This window comes from Macaca thibetana, chromosome 15 (genome assembly GCF_024542745.1).
Source record: "Macaca thibetana thibetana isolate TM-01 chromosome 15, ASM2454274v1, whole genome shotgun sequence".
NCBI lineage: Eukaryota > Metazoa > Chordata > Mammalia > Primates > Cercopithecidae > Macaca > Macaca thibetana.
The window spans coordinates 2,430,081-2,444,228 of record NC_065592.1 but is presented as its reverse complement, the minus strand read 5'-3'; the positions used below and the strand labels follow the sequence as shown (position 1 = coordinate 2,444,228).

The following is a 14,148-nucleotide window of genomic DNA, read 5'->3' as shown; positions in this document are numbered from 1 at the left end:
CGTGGGCCATGTGGCAAACATTAACACCGTGGGAATCTTTCGACCGGGCAATTCCACTTTTAAAAATCCATCTCAGGGAAGTAACTGGACAAATGCTTAGCTCTGATGTGTCAACATAGCTGGTGCGTAACAAGGAACAGACGAACTGACCGGTGTGCAAGCTCCCGACGCCAACACAGCTTTGTAACACAGCTCAACACAACCTCGTAAGGTCCATGCTAGCTCAACAGCACGCCAACACAGCTTTGTGTCCGTGCTGTCGACACGGGCTCAACACAACCTCGTAAGGTCCATGCTAGCGCTCCCATTCTACAGATGAGGAAACTGAGGCCCAGAGAGGTGAAGTGACTAGTCAGAGCTGACACAGCTACTGCATCTCGGTGCTGGGATGGACCAACCTCACAGACACAGTTCCCAGAGGCTCCTCCAGGCCCTCTGCTCCTCCCAGGGCGCCCGCCCTGTGCCAGTCCAGACCCTGGTCCTACAATGCCCTTCATCTCCTGCTGCCCCCACCTCTGCTCCAGTGAGGCGACCGTCCTCTCCCACCTCCTCACCTTCTGCCCCGATCTAGGGAGCAGCTGGAGGCCCCCTCTCGAGGAGGGCCTTCCCAGGGACATACCCCAGGAAGCTCGCGGCCTCTGCCCTGCCACTGTCCCCTGCAAACCTTTTACACTTGCCAGTTACTAGTACTGGTCTCACCTCCCTGGGCCAATCACAGCCTGGCCTCAGTTCCAGCCCCGCTGGCTCACTTCCAAGTTTCACAGGTGGAAGCGGGTCTGGGTGAACATGGGTGGCTTTACCCACACACAGCTGGGAGAGGTCCCAAGACACCTTTGAAAGATGCCCATTTAACCAGGCCTTGGCACCCCGCCACCTGGCATGGGCATGCCGAGTCCAGCCTGCCTTTCCCCAGACTCATGACTGGTGACTTCGAGGTCACACAATCGGGCTGGCGGGCCCCACACATCCTCCTCCAGCTCTCACACACGTGCCCAGGGTGTGCGTGCCTGGCTCACGGCGCACCCAGGTTCACCGGCACACACAGCACTTGTGTTTGGGTACACGATATACCCGTTCAGTACCCCTCACCCATGCAGGGCTGGGACACACTGGGATAAACTTTCCTGTTGCAGAGAAACCTGGGATTGTTTGTGGGAGACACAGAAGTGCCACCCCTCCCAGGGCCGGTGGCACCGGGGGCAAAGCCTGCAAGCTGGCATCCCTGGGAAGCAGGACACAAAGCCTCAGGGGAGAGCCTGAGACGCCCCCCAACACCCTCCGAGGGCATGAGACGGCCCCACAGCAAGGTACCGCTGCTGCCACGCCAGGCTCGTCCCAAGTAATTTTCTGTATTACTCTAGAGCTCCCCGTGCGGTGGGTGAACCAGACCAGCACACTTGGAGGCTGCCGGGTGCAAGGACACAGGCCACACACAGGCCAGCCACAGGAAAAGAAGCAGAGGCCCCTGTGGGGACCCCGCCTGCTCCCTTCTCACTCACCTCTGTAGCTTCCTGAGCTGCTACTGTGGCCACTCCAGGGCCACAGCAGACGCCTGAGTTCCCCGTGGCCCAAGCCGTCCCTCCTGCCGGCCAGTGCTGGGCGGTACCTTGGGCCTTCAAACCTTTCCCATGGGCCCTGAGCTACTTCCTGCTGCTGAAGGCACTGCTCCCTAATATGGGCCTGGAAGGCGGGCCAGGACCTTGGGCCAGGCATTTACCCTGGCAGGATGCCAGGGCCTGATCCCCTCAGGGCCTAGAGGGTCCCAGGCCCACCCTGGAGCAGGGCTGCTGGGAACTGGTATTTCCAGGAAAAGGCCTGGCCGGGGCTCTGATGCAAAGTGCGCTGGGCAGGGGGTGGCCACTTGCCAGCTCTGGGGCCAACAGGGCCACTAGCCCCTCCCTCTCCTATAACAGCTGTCATCCCCAGGGCCTGTGGGGAGACAGCTGAGGGCCCGGGACTCCATGGCATGGGGGTGGGAGCAGGGCGCCTGGAGGCCAGAAAGGGGGCCAAAGGCCGGTGAAGATCCCTGCCACCTGGAGGGCCAGGAGCTCCTCTCTGGAGCCCCACTTTCCGGCCTGGCGGCCTCAGGGCTGACTCTGGGACGCCACTAGCATGGAGCTCGGGGTTTGAGCTGGGGCACTGGTGTGGGGTGGGGTGTCCCAGCACCTCCTGCCCTCTCTGAACCACAGCACCAAGGCTGGCATCCTCCAGCACCCAGGAAAGACGGAGGCCTGCTCAAGGCCTGGCACCAAGGCCAATGGACTCCAGGGCCCGGGTTCTGACCACGCTGCTGCCTGGCGCCCACCTCCCCGCCTGAGAGCTGGTGCGGAAACCTGCCCCGTGGAGCTCCCCCACCACCAGGCGGCACGAAGGTTCTTTTTTTCTGCAGCTGAAGCCACCTGCCTGGGCCGCAAGCCTTGGCCTCACCTGGAGCTTAGCTCCCCTCCGAGCCCAGCCAAGCCCAGGTCCTGCTCCCTCCCCAAGCCTGACTCTCCCTGGAAGGCTCTCACCTGGCCCGCCTGACATCCCCCCAGTGCTGGCAGCTGCTCCACCTGCAGTGTGATAGGGAATCTCTGTTGCCACGGAGGGCAGCTCAGTCCAGCGGGGAGGAGAAGCTGTCCCGGGCGGGTGGGCAGGGCCAGTTGGGAGACACAGGTGTCTGGAAGGACCCAGTGGATGAGGCCTGGAGCTAAAGGCCAGACCCTGAGGACACAGTCCCGCCGCGTCTTCTAGAGAAAGTCAGACCCAGCAGGGCAGGTACTAATGGCCAGAGAGGGCAACACTAGGCCAGGGCGGGAGATGGTAGGGGCCGGCCAGCCCACAAAGACAAGGACTATCCACGACCCCCTTGGGGTCATTTTCTCCGTGCCTGACAGGCAACCCCCGGATGGCCCCTCAGGGCACATCCAGGCTGTGCCCACTTCCCAAGGACATCGTCAAGTCACTGGCCACCCTCAGAGCACCTGCTCCTCACCCACGCTGTATCCTGGACTCCCCCAGGTGCCAGGCGGGTGCTGTGCCTGCCTCTTGATGCTGGGAACCTCCTCTCCAGCCTGGTCCCTCACCAGAGGCAGCCCTTAAAGACTATCCACCCCACCCCCTCATTTACTCATGGGGAAACTGAGTCCCACAGAACAAACGGGCAGCAGCACCAGGCCTCCTGCTCTCAGGTATGCTCTTCCAGCCCCTTCTCTGGCCTCAGGACAGCCTGAGACTGGGCAGAATCCAGAAGAAACGGCTCTGTTCTGCCGGGGAGGGGCTCGTCCAAGACAGAGACCGGCTCTGCCCAGGGTTCCCTGGAGTCTGGCTCTGGGGACAGGGGGAGGGGCAGACCTGCCTGTTTTTAAGGGCTGAGGGAGGCGGGAGAGGACGGGGAACCAGGACCCTGGGGCCACCTCCGCTCAGGACTGTCCCACTCGGCTGCTGGTCTGTGCCTCTGCACTGGTCACTGGGTGGGTGGGAGCCATGTGGCATCCCAGTACACTACACAGGAAACAGTTGGCTCCAGGTCACCTGAATGCCCTTCTCAACTGACCCTCTCCTCCCAGGGACGGGCCAGCAGGGAGAGAGCAGTGACCAGAACCCAGGACCCCGCCCTCATCTGACAGCCACTTAACCCACTTCCCACTGGGGGCTGTTCTTCGGAAGGTTGCCCTGGACACCCCCTACTGTGTGGGGTAACATCATCGGGCACCCCACCCTGACCAAGCACTGCCATGCCACACCAGAGGGATGGAACCTTCCTCCCCACGCTGGGGTAGAGGAGGGGGCTGAGGGCGTGGAAGGCCCTGCACCGCCCCCAACCTCCCTGCCACTCCCCCCACCTGGGAGATGCTCAGGACCCCCATCTAGCCACGGCCGCTCCCCCCAGCTTCTTACCAGGTGGAGGACAGATGGGGACGGACGCTGCTGCCTGGGCACCTGTTATTTGTTAGAGAAAGCGAGGCCCACCCTGAGGGGCGCCCCTGTTCCCCCAGGTGGGTTGGGAGGGCACTCGCGGGTCCTGGGGAAGTTGGATGGCCCTGGGAACGGCGGGTCCTGCAGGGTGCGGGAGCCTGAGGGGGAACTTGGGGGTCTTAGGTTAGACAGGGGTCTCCCCGCGTGGGGAGGGCGCAGCAGACCGTACCTGGTGGCGCATCGGCCGTCGTCGAACTCGAAGGTCCGGTTGGTGTAGCCCCCGCCGCGCGCCTCCCGGTAGACGCCCCCTGGGCTACGCGCCCCGTCGGGGAGCGGCATGCGGCCCGGCAGCTCGGACCCGACCCGAGGGAGAACCGAGTGGGAGCTGCCACCTTCTTCCCTCGCTTTGCCCTGAAAAGCATTTTTTTTTTCCCCCTCGCAGATTAGCAAGGAAAAAACGCCAGTCCCAGGGTCGGGTGCGGGCGTCTGTCCGCGCGCGCCCCCTGCCGGCCGCGCCGGGACCCGCGGCGGCTCTGGCCCAGGCTGGGACGGGGGTTGGGGGTAGGCGAGGGTAGGGAGGCCGAGGGTCCAGGGACCCGCCCCCACTGCGGCCCTCTGAACCCTCAAAACTCCGAAGAACGGAACGGGGTTCGTTAATGGCTAGAAAAGACCAAGCGCGCCGCCACCCGGCCCTACATCCCTGGGAAGGCTCCGTGGTAGGCAGCGGCTTGGGGGGCTCTGGGTCCTTTGCAGGCAGCAGGGCACATGCGCTGCTCTGACCGCCAGCATCCGGCCGCCGAGCCCAGGCACCGTCACCACCTCCCTGCTGTGCTGCTCTGCTCTGGTCAACACTGGTCACTCAAGACAAGCCACATTCAACATGACTCTCCCCCACTCCCCACAGGTTGCGGCATCTGTCGGTGGGCACCACAACCTGGGCTCGGCCTGGGGGAGGGGGATGAGGGCCTCCCACCCTGTGCTCTCACCCACACAGCACGCACAGCACCTTTAGACGGGTGAGGAGGGTTCCAACTTAAGATGCTGCAGCCCAACGACTGGGAAGCAGAGGGTCCCCCTGCAGGCCCCCTTTCCCGTGCACGTGCTCACACTGTTGCACATGAGTCACCCTGGCTCAGATGGCCTCACACAGAGCTCTGGAGAATTGCGATTTCTGTCCCCAGACCTTTGTTGGTTTGCAGTGCGGACCAGGCCCCTCACTAAGCCAGGACTGTGCCCACGAGGGGTAGGGGGAGGGCCAGGTCCATTGGGAGGGCGCATGGCATGTACTTCGTGGTCCCTGGCCTCCCCAGTGTCTCTCGGGAGTGTCCTTCCCTGTTTCTCTAGGAGGCAGCCAACTGAACACGGATGCTTTTGGGGTGGGGGTGGGGAACACTCAGGGAGGTCTAGGATGCTCTTAAGCCCCCAGCAGAAGTTCAGCCTGTGCCCCCACCACACAGCTTGTAGGCATCTTGGGGGTTTTTCCTCACGTCCCTAGAGAGGCTGGTGCTGCTGCTGGGGTCCCACCACCCCTGGGCGGGTGCAGCCAGGGCAAGATGGTGGCTTTCTGCTAATGCCCTCCTGCCTGGGGAACTCAGAAAAATCACCACTGAGAGTCCGCACCGTCTGCATCTGTGATTAATTAGCAGTAATTACACGGGTTGTCAGCGGCAGGAGACTCCCAGGTTCGATGACATTCCGAGGGCTTTAGGGAAACAAAAACTTGGCCCCCTCTGCCACTGAGGAGCCCCAGATCGCCAGCCCGTCCACCCCTCCCTGGCCAGGGGCAGGGCTGGGAGAGGGCCCAGGTCCCCGAGAGCTTTTGCCCTACCTCCAACCCGGTCCTCCATGTCTGACCTGCAGTGGTGGCTGGGCTGAGCAGGGATGGAGAGACCACCTTATATTACATAACCTCCCTCTGCTCCAAACACCCTTCGCCCATCTTTGGCCCAAAGTTCAGAATGTCAGCCTGACGCCTTCTCCACAGGAGATTGGGGCACCCCGGGCAGATGCCCCCTATGTGGTGGCACCTGCCCGGGCTCCTTCTTGCCGCCCCTCTCGGGAAAAGAGCCCCTGCCACCCACCCCACCTCCTCTAGCTTCAGACCTCAGCATGAGCCCAGCCACCCACCCCACCTCATCTAGCTACAGACCTCAGCATGAGCCCTGCCACCCACCCCACCTCCTTTAGCTACGGACCTCAGCATGAGCCCGGTCACCCACCCCACCTCCTCTAGCTACGGACCTCAGCACCAGCCCAGCCAGTGATGTCCTCCCGACAGTCCAGCCTCAAGCCCCACCCTTGTCCCTTCTGCTTCCCTGAGGACCACCCCCACCTCCGTGAAAGAGGAAGTCTCCACCTCCCCCTTCCCTCTGTCATCCCCCCAAAAGTATTTACCGGGGGACTCAAGCCCAGCGCAGGGCGGCTTCTTGAATTCAGCCAGGAGGTGAAAAAAGACCTGGCGCCAGAGCTTTCCGGGTTTGGATGGGGAGGACCCCGCGACCTGCTGACAGTATGAGCGGTCGAGCTGGGGCCCCATGGCACGAAGCGGGGGCGGTGCCCGGACAGGACCAGGGGAAGGGACAGACGGCTCTGAGGGTGCCCGGCAGAGCTGAGCGGGAGGAAGAGCGCGGACGATGGTGGCCTGGGGGTGGGGACAGGATGCCCCTGGCTCTGGGCGACCCAGCAGGGTGGATGGTGACCCTATCCTGGGGCGCAGTACCCGCAAGGGCACTAGATTTGGGGGGAAAAGGCAGGCGTGGGCGACTGGGGGACAGGTGGGCGACTGTCCCTGTGTGCCTGGGTCCCCCAGGCCTGGGCTAAAGGGCTCAGCCCAGCTCGCCCACTCCCACCACGGGCTGGGCTCCTAAGGGCAGGGCCCGCCTCTCCAAAGTGCCCAGGGGCAACGAGACCCCCCGCATAAGTAGGAACCAAGACGACCCCTGGGAAGGTAAGGGCGGAGGCAGGGCCACCTGGGCTGGGGCCCTTCCCCTGGCGTACCGAGGGGGCACGGAGCGGGTGGATCCTCCGAGTCCCTTTCCAGCACCTTTGGAGGAACGCGGGTCACATGGGCCCCGGGCTGGATGCGTGGGGAGGGCCAGAGCGCATGCGCTATGGGGGCGGACTGCGAATGGGGGTGGAGGCGGGCTGGGTGGAAAGCACGTGGCAGGTGGGCAGAGCACACGTGAGGGGGCGGGGCTGCCTGCGGAAGGGGCCGTGCGCGTGGGGTCGCTCCGCAGCTGCGAGTTCATGGCGTCCCGGTGCTCCGAGCCCGACCCGGAGGTCTCCGGAGTCCCCACTGCCAGGGGATGCAAGTGAGGAATTGGGCTGGGGGCCAAGGGTGTGGGGGCCCAAGCCCTGTACCCAGGGGTGCTTCCGCAAGTCGCGGGGCTCCACTCCTCTTGGCCCTCCTGGGGCAGAGCCCTGGACCCTGGGGGAGGGGAAGGGGTGCAGAGAGGGCCGGGTCGTGTCCCTACGTGACCCAGGTCTTGGCCTCCACGTGCATCCCAAAGACCCCCATTCTGGCATCTGGGACTCCCGGTGGCCTTGTCTGGGGTTCTCAGGACCTGGTGTTCTTGGCTCTCTTGGCAGCGGCTCCTCCCTGTCTGGTGCCCTCTCCTGCTGCGAGGACTCGGCCCAGGGCTCGGGCCAGCCCAAGGCCCTTACGGTGGCCGAGGGTCCCAGCTCCTGCCTTCGGCGGAACGTGATCAGCGAGAGGGAGCGCAGGTGAGTGGCGGTGCCTCCTAGAGGTCGGGGCGCTTTGTAAAGGGGTGGAGCGGGTGAGATTAGGTTTGTGGCTGCCACCAGGTGTCAGGCAGCCGGGAGGGGCTCGTGGCCTGTGCCCGGTGGAAGGACAAACTGCACACCTCCAAGTAAACCAGAAAAGCCACGTTGGGGGACATCCCGCAGCCCCTCTTTGCCTGAAGCCTTGGGCTCGTGAGGCTGTGCACCTGTGACCCTCTGCACTGCTGACTGCCTCTGACTCTCCCTGTCCTCTCCACACCGCAAAGCAGCCATGGTTTGGGCCTGGGCTGGACAGCCTGTCACCGGGGCCCAGGGGTCAGGCCCAGGCTGTGCTCTGATGTGGATCTGGGGGCTTCAGACCACGGGGACAGCTAGCCCACTCTGCCCCCCGGGCAGCTCTCAGTTGTCTTGTAACCTCGTCTACCTGGCAAGCCCCCAGGGTCTTTCTGGTAGGTTCTAGCGGTTACTGTCCCTTCTGGGGGAGGCCGGGAGGACCCAGAGATGCTTCCAGAGATGTCTGTTTCTTGACCGGAACCAGGAAACGGATCTCGTTGAGCTGTGAGCGTCTGCGGGCCCTGCTGCCCCAGTTTGATGGCCGGCGAGAGGACATGGCCTCAGTCCTGGAGATGTCTGTGCAGTTTCTGCGGCTTGCCAGCGCCCTGGGGCCCAGCCAGGAGCAGCATGCTGTGAGTTGTCAGGGTAGTTGCCATCAGTCCTCTGGCATCACGGTGATGGGACATCTCACCACCTTGCAGGCAGCACGTCCCCTGTCATGCCCGTCTCCCTCAGCCCCCTCGGCCTCCACCACTAGAGCAGGCCACGTTTTCGGCGGGGCATTTCCTGATTCGTTCAAGTCCTACCTGTTGTTATTCTCTCCCTGGAAAGGAGCAAGTCTTCTCTTCCAGTCCTCATGTGCCACTGAGTTCTGTGCATTGATGGGTTACTCAGATGCTCTGTGCCAATTTGGGGGAGAGTTAGGCTCCCCTGATCCTCCCTGGCTGAGCACCCCCTAGATCATTTCTCTGCACGTCCCCAAGAGAGGTTCCTGTCCCCTCTCCAAGGCCCTGGGGGCTCTGGCTGACCCCGTGAGTGCTGGGGTTGAGAACCTGCTTGGGGAATGAAACAGTGTTGTCATCTGTGAGGTCAGGGGTCCCAGCATGTGCAGTGAGGCCCTAGGTATGCACAGCCTGATTCAGGAATGGTGGGGTCTTTTTGGGGTGGAACCTCAGTCTCGTCATCAGCCTGTACCCTCGCCCCCAGGTCCCAAGCAGGGACCGAGCTCACAGCGATCCTCCAGGCCCCGGGGTAGCAGTCTGGCCACAGTTTCTTGGGTTTCCCAGTTGACTCTCTGTCTTTGTTTTACTTGTTTATTTAAATTTCAGATGCTTGCTTCTTCCAAGGAAATGTGGCACTCGTTGCAGGAGGACGTCTTACAGTTGACGCTGTCGAGTCAGATTCCAGCAGGCGTGCCAGACTCTGGGACGGGAGCGTCTGGCGGGACTCGGTTAGTGTCTCCTGGGGCTGCTCTGCAGGGCCGGGTAACCCTGGAAGCAGCAGACCCAGAGCCCCTGGCATGTCCTTGGGAGGGTGTGGCCTGGAGGCCCGGCTTGGCCTCCGCAGGTGGTGACCTGCCCAGGGCCCTGCCGACTCAGGTGGCCAGGCGTGAGGTGACCAACACAGGCGAGCTCCAGGAAGGGGAGCACCGTCAGCAGAATCGAGGGCCTGGGCTGGCGTGGAGGTGGGAGGTGCCCGGGAAGAGTCTCTTTTGCGCTTGTGTGTGGGGGATTTGCAGGTGGTCAGTGAGGTGTCATCTTCCACCCCACGGGCAGCTTCAGGAATGGAGTTTTCTGAAGTCAAGATAATTTGGTTCTTTTCAGAATGGCAGCTCCCCAGGTTAAAGGACTGTCTGCATCATTTGTTTAAATGTACCCATTTTACCCCACAGTGGGCTGGGGCATGGGGCTGGTGGCTAATTAGCTGTGGAAGAATCTAGAACCAGGGGAGTTGGGCAGAGGGAAATTGGGCAGGTGGCTGTGGAGCTTGGCTGGCCCAGGGCCCCCGGGCAGAGGCTGGGCTAGTGGTAGGTGGTGCCTGGGGTGTCCTGGGGAGGGGTCCAGTCCTCTGCTCCTGAGGTGGGTAGGTGGGGGCAGCTCTCCAGGGGGCTGGGGGTAGACCCAGGATCCTCGTCACGTTGCTCCTTTTAGAACTCCAGATGTGAAGGCGTTTCTGGAAAGTCCTTGGTCCCGGGATCCGGCGTCAGCCGGCCCAGAGCCCCTGCCCCACGTCCTTGAGTCCTCCAGGCATTGGGACCCTCCGAGCTGCACGTCCCTGGGCACAGACAAGTGTGAGGTGCTGTCGGGGCTGTGTCAGGTGCGGGGTGGGCCGCCCCCTTTCTCAGGTGAGCCCTGGGTGTGTGTGTGGGGTGCCCTTGTCCTGGGGAGCCCGGCCAGGCTGTGTTTTAGTCCTAAGAACAGCGGGGGCTGTTTGCAAACAGGAATTTGAAGTTTTCCCAGGCTTTTGTGTTGGTGAGAAACCCACGTATTGAGGGCTGAGCTCGATTCAAGGCCCCCGGGCTGTGCCTTCTTTTTGTGCAAAGGAAGATGTGTGCTCTCGGGAGGGAGAATCCGGGCCAGAGGCCACCCTGGGGCTGTTCCCTCCGTCCTGTCTCCTCCTGAGATCTCCCTGTGCTCCAGGGAAGGGAGGGCTTGACCACCTCCTCCCTGGGTCCTTGGGTTTGCTGGGAAGCATGGGAATGTAGAGTGACTTGGCCCCATCCTGGTCACTCCCTGGGTACCTGGGTCTGCAGGAAGTGTGGGGATATAGAGGGACTTGGCCCCATCCTCGTCACTCCCTGGGTCCGTGGGCCTGCGGGAAGTGTGGGGACGTAGAGGGACTTGGTCCTGTCTTGGGTCTCTGGGTCTGTGGGAACTGTGGGGATGCAGAGTGACTCGGCCCCATCCTGGCTGCTCCGTCCAGCTTTGCGGCCCTGCTTCCTCCACCCGCCTGTGGCTGGTGTGTTTTGGATGCGGCCAGAGATCTGTTTTCCCCAGGGTACCCCATCTGCTCCTCCGCCTATGCTGCCTGCCCATGGCAGGAACTGTAATCGGGGTGAGCCAGGGGCCCAAGGCCTCCCAGCTGTTCCCGCTGCCACCCGGGGCCTTTGTCCCTAATGCCTCCCACAGCTGAGCTCTGGTCCCTCTGTGGGTGGCCCTGCAGGGCATCTCTGATGACCGAGTTCCCCTCGGCCCCCACTGTGCCAGTGTCTGGAAGTCGCTAGGTGCCATGAGAGGCAGGGCTGTGCCTTTTGGCTCCCCGTGAGTGAGGCTGTGGCCGGGAACAGTCATGCGGTTGGCAGGGCTGGTGGCAGAGCTGGGGTCATCAGGGCACTCCAGAAACCCATCAGCCTGGCACGTGGGAAGGGAGCAGGTCTGAGGGTAGAGCTCGAGGTCCGGGAAGGGGCGCTGAGAGGGTCCCCAGATCCAAGCCCCTTGCAGCTGGCCAAGCCAGCACCCACTCTAGGAAGCCCTCAGCCCCCAGGTGTTGGGCACCCCATCTCTGGGTGTTCATCTTCTCCCCGTTTACCCTTCTGCCACCTGCTTCTGAGCTTCCTCTTGCGTCTCCCTGCTGCAGGGTGCAGGCAGCAGGGTAAGTACTCGGTCAGCGTTAGTGGACCGAACCCTTGAGTTGCAAGGTCCTTGGGGGAAGCCTGTGGGGCCGGGCAGGGAAGTTTGACCCGCATCTGACTTCTCTCCCAGAACCTTCCAGCCTGGTGCCGTGGCCCCCAGGCCCGAGTCTTCCTAAGGCTGTGAGGCCACCCCTGTCCTGGCCTCCGTTCTCGCAGCAGCAGACTTTGCCTATGATGAGTGGGGAGGCCCCTGGCTGGCTGGGCCAGGCTGGGCCCCTGGCCATGGGGGCTGTACCTCTGGGGGAGCCAGCTGAGGAGGCCCCCATGCCTGTGCAGGAGGCCAGGTGAGTGCCCAGGCGGTGTGCACGCCTGTGTGTGCGAGAGCGAGCATGTGTGTGTGAGCCTGCCCCACCTTCCAGTCCTGCCTAGGCCCCCTTTCTTGGCATCTGGAAGCTTCTCTCCCTGCTTCCTCTGTGCCTGTGGGAGGGAGGCCAAGGCCACAGCCCAGGACAGGACCAGCCAGCCTTGCCATGTGGCTTTCTAATGTGTGTTTCTGGAAACACTTTTGTCTTCCTAATTGTCATTTGTTTTGGCTGATAGTAAAATGAGTTTGTGTTTCCTGAGCACATACCAGCTGGGGTGTGGGAGGGGGAGGGGAGGGGGAGGGAGGGGACAAGATGAGCGAGACTGCGGCTGGAGAGAAACCGGCAGAGATGCTCTGCAGGACGGATCGGGACCTGGGAGAGCCGCTGACCCGTGTCCTCAGCGGCGGTGGCTTCTGCACTTCTCCCCACTGGGCAGAGTGGAGCCCGTCAGGAGCGGCGTCTAGATCTTTGCATTTCAAGCTGCCTTTGCAGGACTTGGGACCCAAATGTTTCCTTGAGCTTCAAGGCCTGGGTCCACTTGTGGACACTAAGGAAGCGCTTCTTGCCCTTCCTCAGGTCTGTGTTGGGGTCTGATATGGAGGATGGGACGTCCTTCCTGCTGACTGCCGGTCCCAGCTGGTGGCCGGGTGAGTGGGGCCCTGGGTCCGGGGCTGGTCACCTGACATGAACTGGGGAATTGGGACTCAGGCCCAGCGTGTGTGACGCAGGGTCCCGGGGTCTGTGAGCCCCCGTTTTCTCCTCCGTGGGTGCTTAGCTATTGGGTAGCGTCTAGCATTGAGTGTCATAGGTGATAGGTGAGAGTGTGAGTGAACGTGATGTGGACGACCCTGCGTGAGAGCTGGCGGTGTGTGGAGCCCTGTATTCTTCTTCTCGACCTCGTGTCAGTGAGGCCCCTGGTCTAGCCCGTGCTGGCCGGCAAAGGTGTATGGCCCTGTGATACGGCGTGTGTCCGTTCCATGTAGGATTTAGTGTTGGGGAGCCCCTTCCTGGTTCTGGTCCAACAGGTGTCCTGGGTCTGGGGCCGCCAGGTATGAGCTCACCTACTTCATCACAGCCTCTGCGTAGCACGGACAGGGCAGGGCAGATGGGCTGAGGTGGGAGCTCTGCTCCTCTGACCCCACCTGTCTGCCTCAGGCTCCCAGAGCACCAACCTGCCCTGCTGACGTGTCCTGTTTGCTTCCAGGGTCTCTGGAGGGCCGAGGAGGCAGTGGCCCTGCATGGGCTCCAGCTGAGAGCAGTCCACTGGATCAGGGAGAGCCAGGCTTCCTAGGGGACCCTGAGCCTGGCTCCCAGGAGCTCCAGGACAGCCCTCTGGAGCCGTGGAGCCTGGATGTGGACTGTGCAGGCCTGGCCCTGAAAGACGAGGTGGAAAGCATCTTCCCTGACTTCTTCGCCTGCTAGCAGCCGGGCTGTGGAGAGGAGGCAGGCAGGGCCGGTGGATCTGGAGCCGCGTGTGTCCCTGTCGCGTGCTTGGGCATTTTATTTTGGGTTTGGGTTGCAGCTGCACCCTAATTTGAGCGAGGCTTACAGGCTGTGACAAGAGGATACTGAATATTAAAGAGAGAAAGCAGTTTTCCTGGAGGAAGCAAAACCCGTGTGGCTTCTGTGTAATTAGTCCGATTCATCGGACAGATTGCGCCACCTCCGTTCAGCGTGCAGGCAGCTGCCGCAGATTTTGTTCTGCAAAGTTCGCAGCGCTGTGAAATCCCGGAATAACCCAGTCCTGGTGCCCTGGGGTGGGGGCGCTCCGGGTCCTGCTCCCTGGAGGCGATGTGGCCTCACGGTCTTGCTGCCTAGAGGTTGCTGTGTGAGCTGCTTTTCCTGCTCGGTGCCACTCAGAGCTGCAGGGGGGGGAGTCCTTTCAGAAAAGCTTGCTGTCCTGTTCCGGCCTGGGGGGCTCCAAGGGAAGGGCTGGCTTCCACCTCCACTGCTGGTCGCCGCTGCACTCCCTGTACGTGGGGAATGGGGACCCTGGGCAGAGGTCACCTGGCCTCCATGTCTGGTCCTGTTCCCAGCCCTCCACCCTGAGATCTGGAGTGGGGCTGGTTTACTTCGGGGGTGGGGGCAGGTTACTTAGAGGAGGAACCGAGCTCTTTGGATGGTGCTTAGGTGCCCGCCCGTTTTTCAGCCACAGCACAGGTGGTGCTGGTCTCCGACCCCGGATGCTCGACCTCACCCTGCTCTCCCCATCTGGAGACACTGGCTCCAGGTCCCATGTGACCCCCCGCCGGCCAGGGCAGTGTTCCAGGGACCAGTGCGGTCTCTGTCCCCCAGGTAGAGGAAACAGGTTTGAGCGTGGGCTCAGAGCCCCACCAGGCTGCAGCCCTGTGCCTGCATGCAGCCGCCCCCGCAGCCAGCCAGAATGTTCCATTCATTCCTCTGAGTCATTCAGACAAAGGCTGAGGAGCGCCTGCCGTGGGCAGGAGGCTAGGAGGCTCCAGGGAGCAAGTGCTGTGCAAACACCAGGCTGTGGGTGGCGGGCAGACCCCAGGGGAGAAG

General features: G+C 62.7%; 1 protein-coding gene across 1 annotated transcript; it reads left to right on the top strand.

The window, feature by feature from the left end:
- Window positions 1-7,088: 7,088 nt before the first annotated feature.
- Window positions 7,089-13,240, top strand: SOHLH1 (spermatogenesis and oogenesis specific basic helix-loop-helix 1). The gene is made up of 8 exons (XM_050760167.1): window positions 7,089-7,208; window positions 7,486-7,620; window positions 8,177-8,324; window positions 9,021-9,142; window positions 9,843-10,036; window positions 11,394-11,607; window positions 12,205-12,275; window positions 12,833-13,240. The coding sequence occupies exons 1-8, from the start codon at window positions 7,144-7,146 to the stop codon at window positions 13,048-13,050; spliced, it is 1,167 nt and encodes a 388-aa protein (XP_050616124.1). The 5' UTR covers window positions 7,089-7,143; the 3' UTR covers window positions 13,051-13,240.
- Window positions 13,241-14,148: the final 908 nt, after the last annotated feature.

Excerpts from the sequence above, each read along its gene's own strand:
- SOHLH1 (XM_050760167.1), top strand. The coding sequence starts at position 7,144 with ATGGCGTCCCGGTGCTCCGAGCCCGACCCGGAGGTCTCCGGAGTCCCC. Across the intron at positions 7,621-8,176 it reads ATCAGCGAGAGGGAGCGCAG|GAAACGGATCTCGTTGAGCT; the intron begins GTGAGTGGCGGT and ends GACCGGAACCAG. Across the intron at positions 9,143-9,842 it reads GGAGCGTCTGGCGGGACTCG|AACTCCAGATGTGAAGGCGT; the intron begins GTTAGTGTCTCC and ends TGCTCCTTTTAG.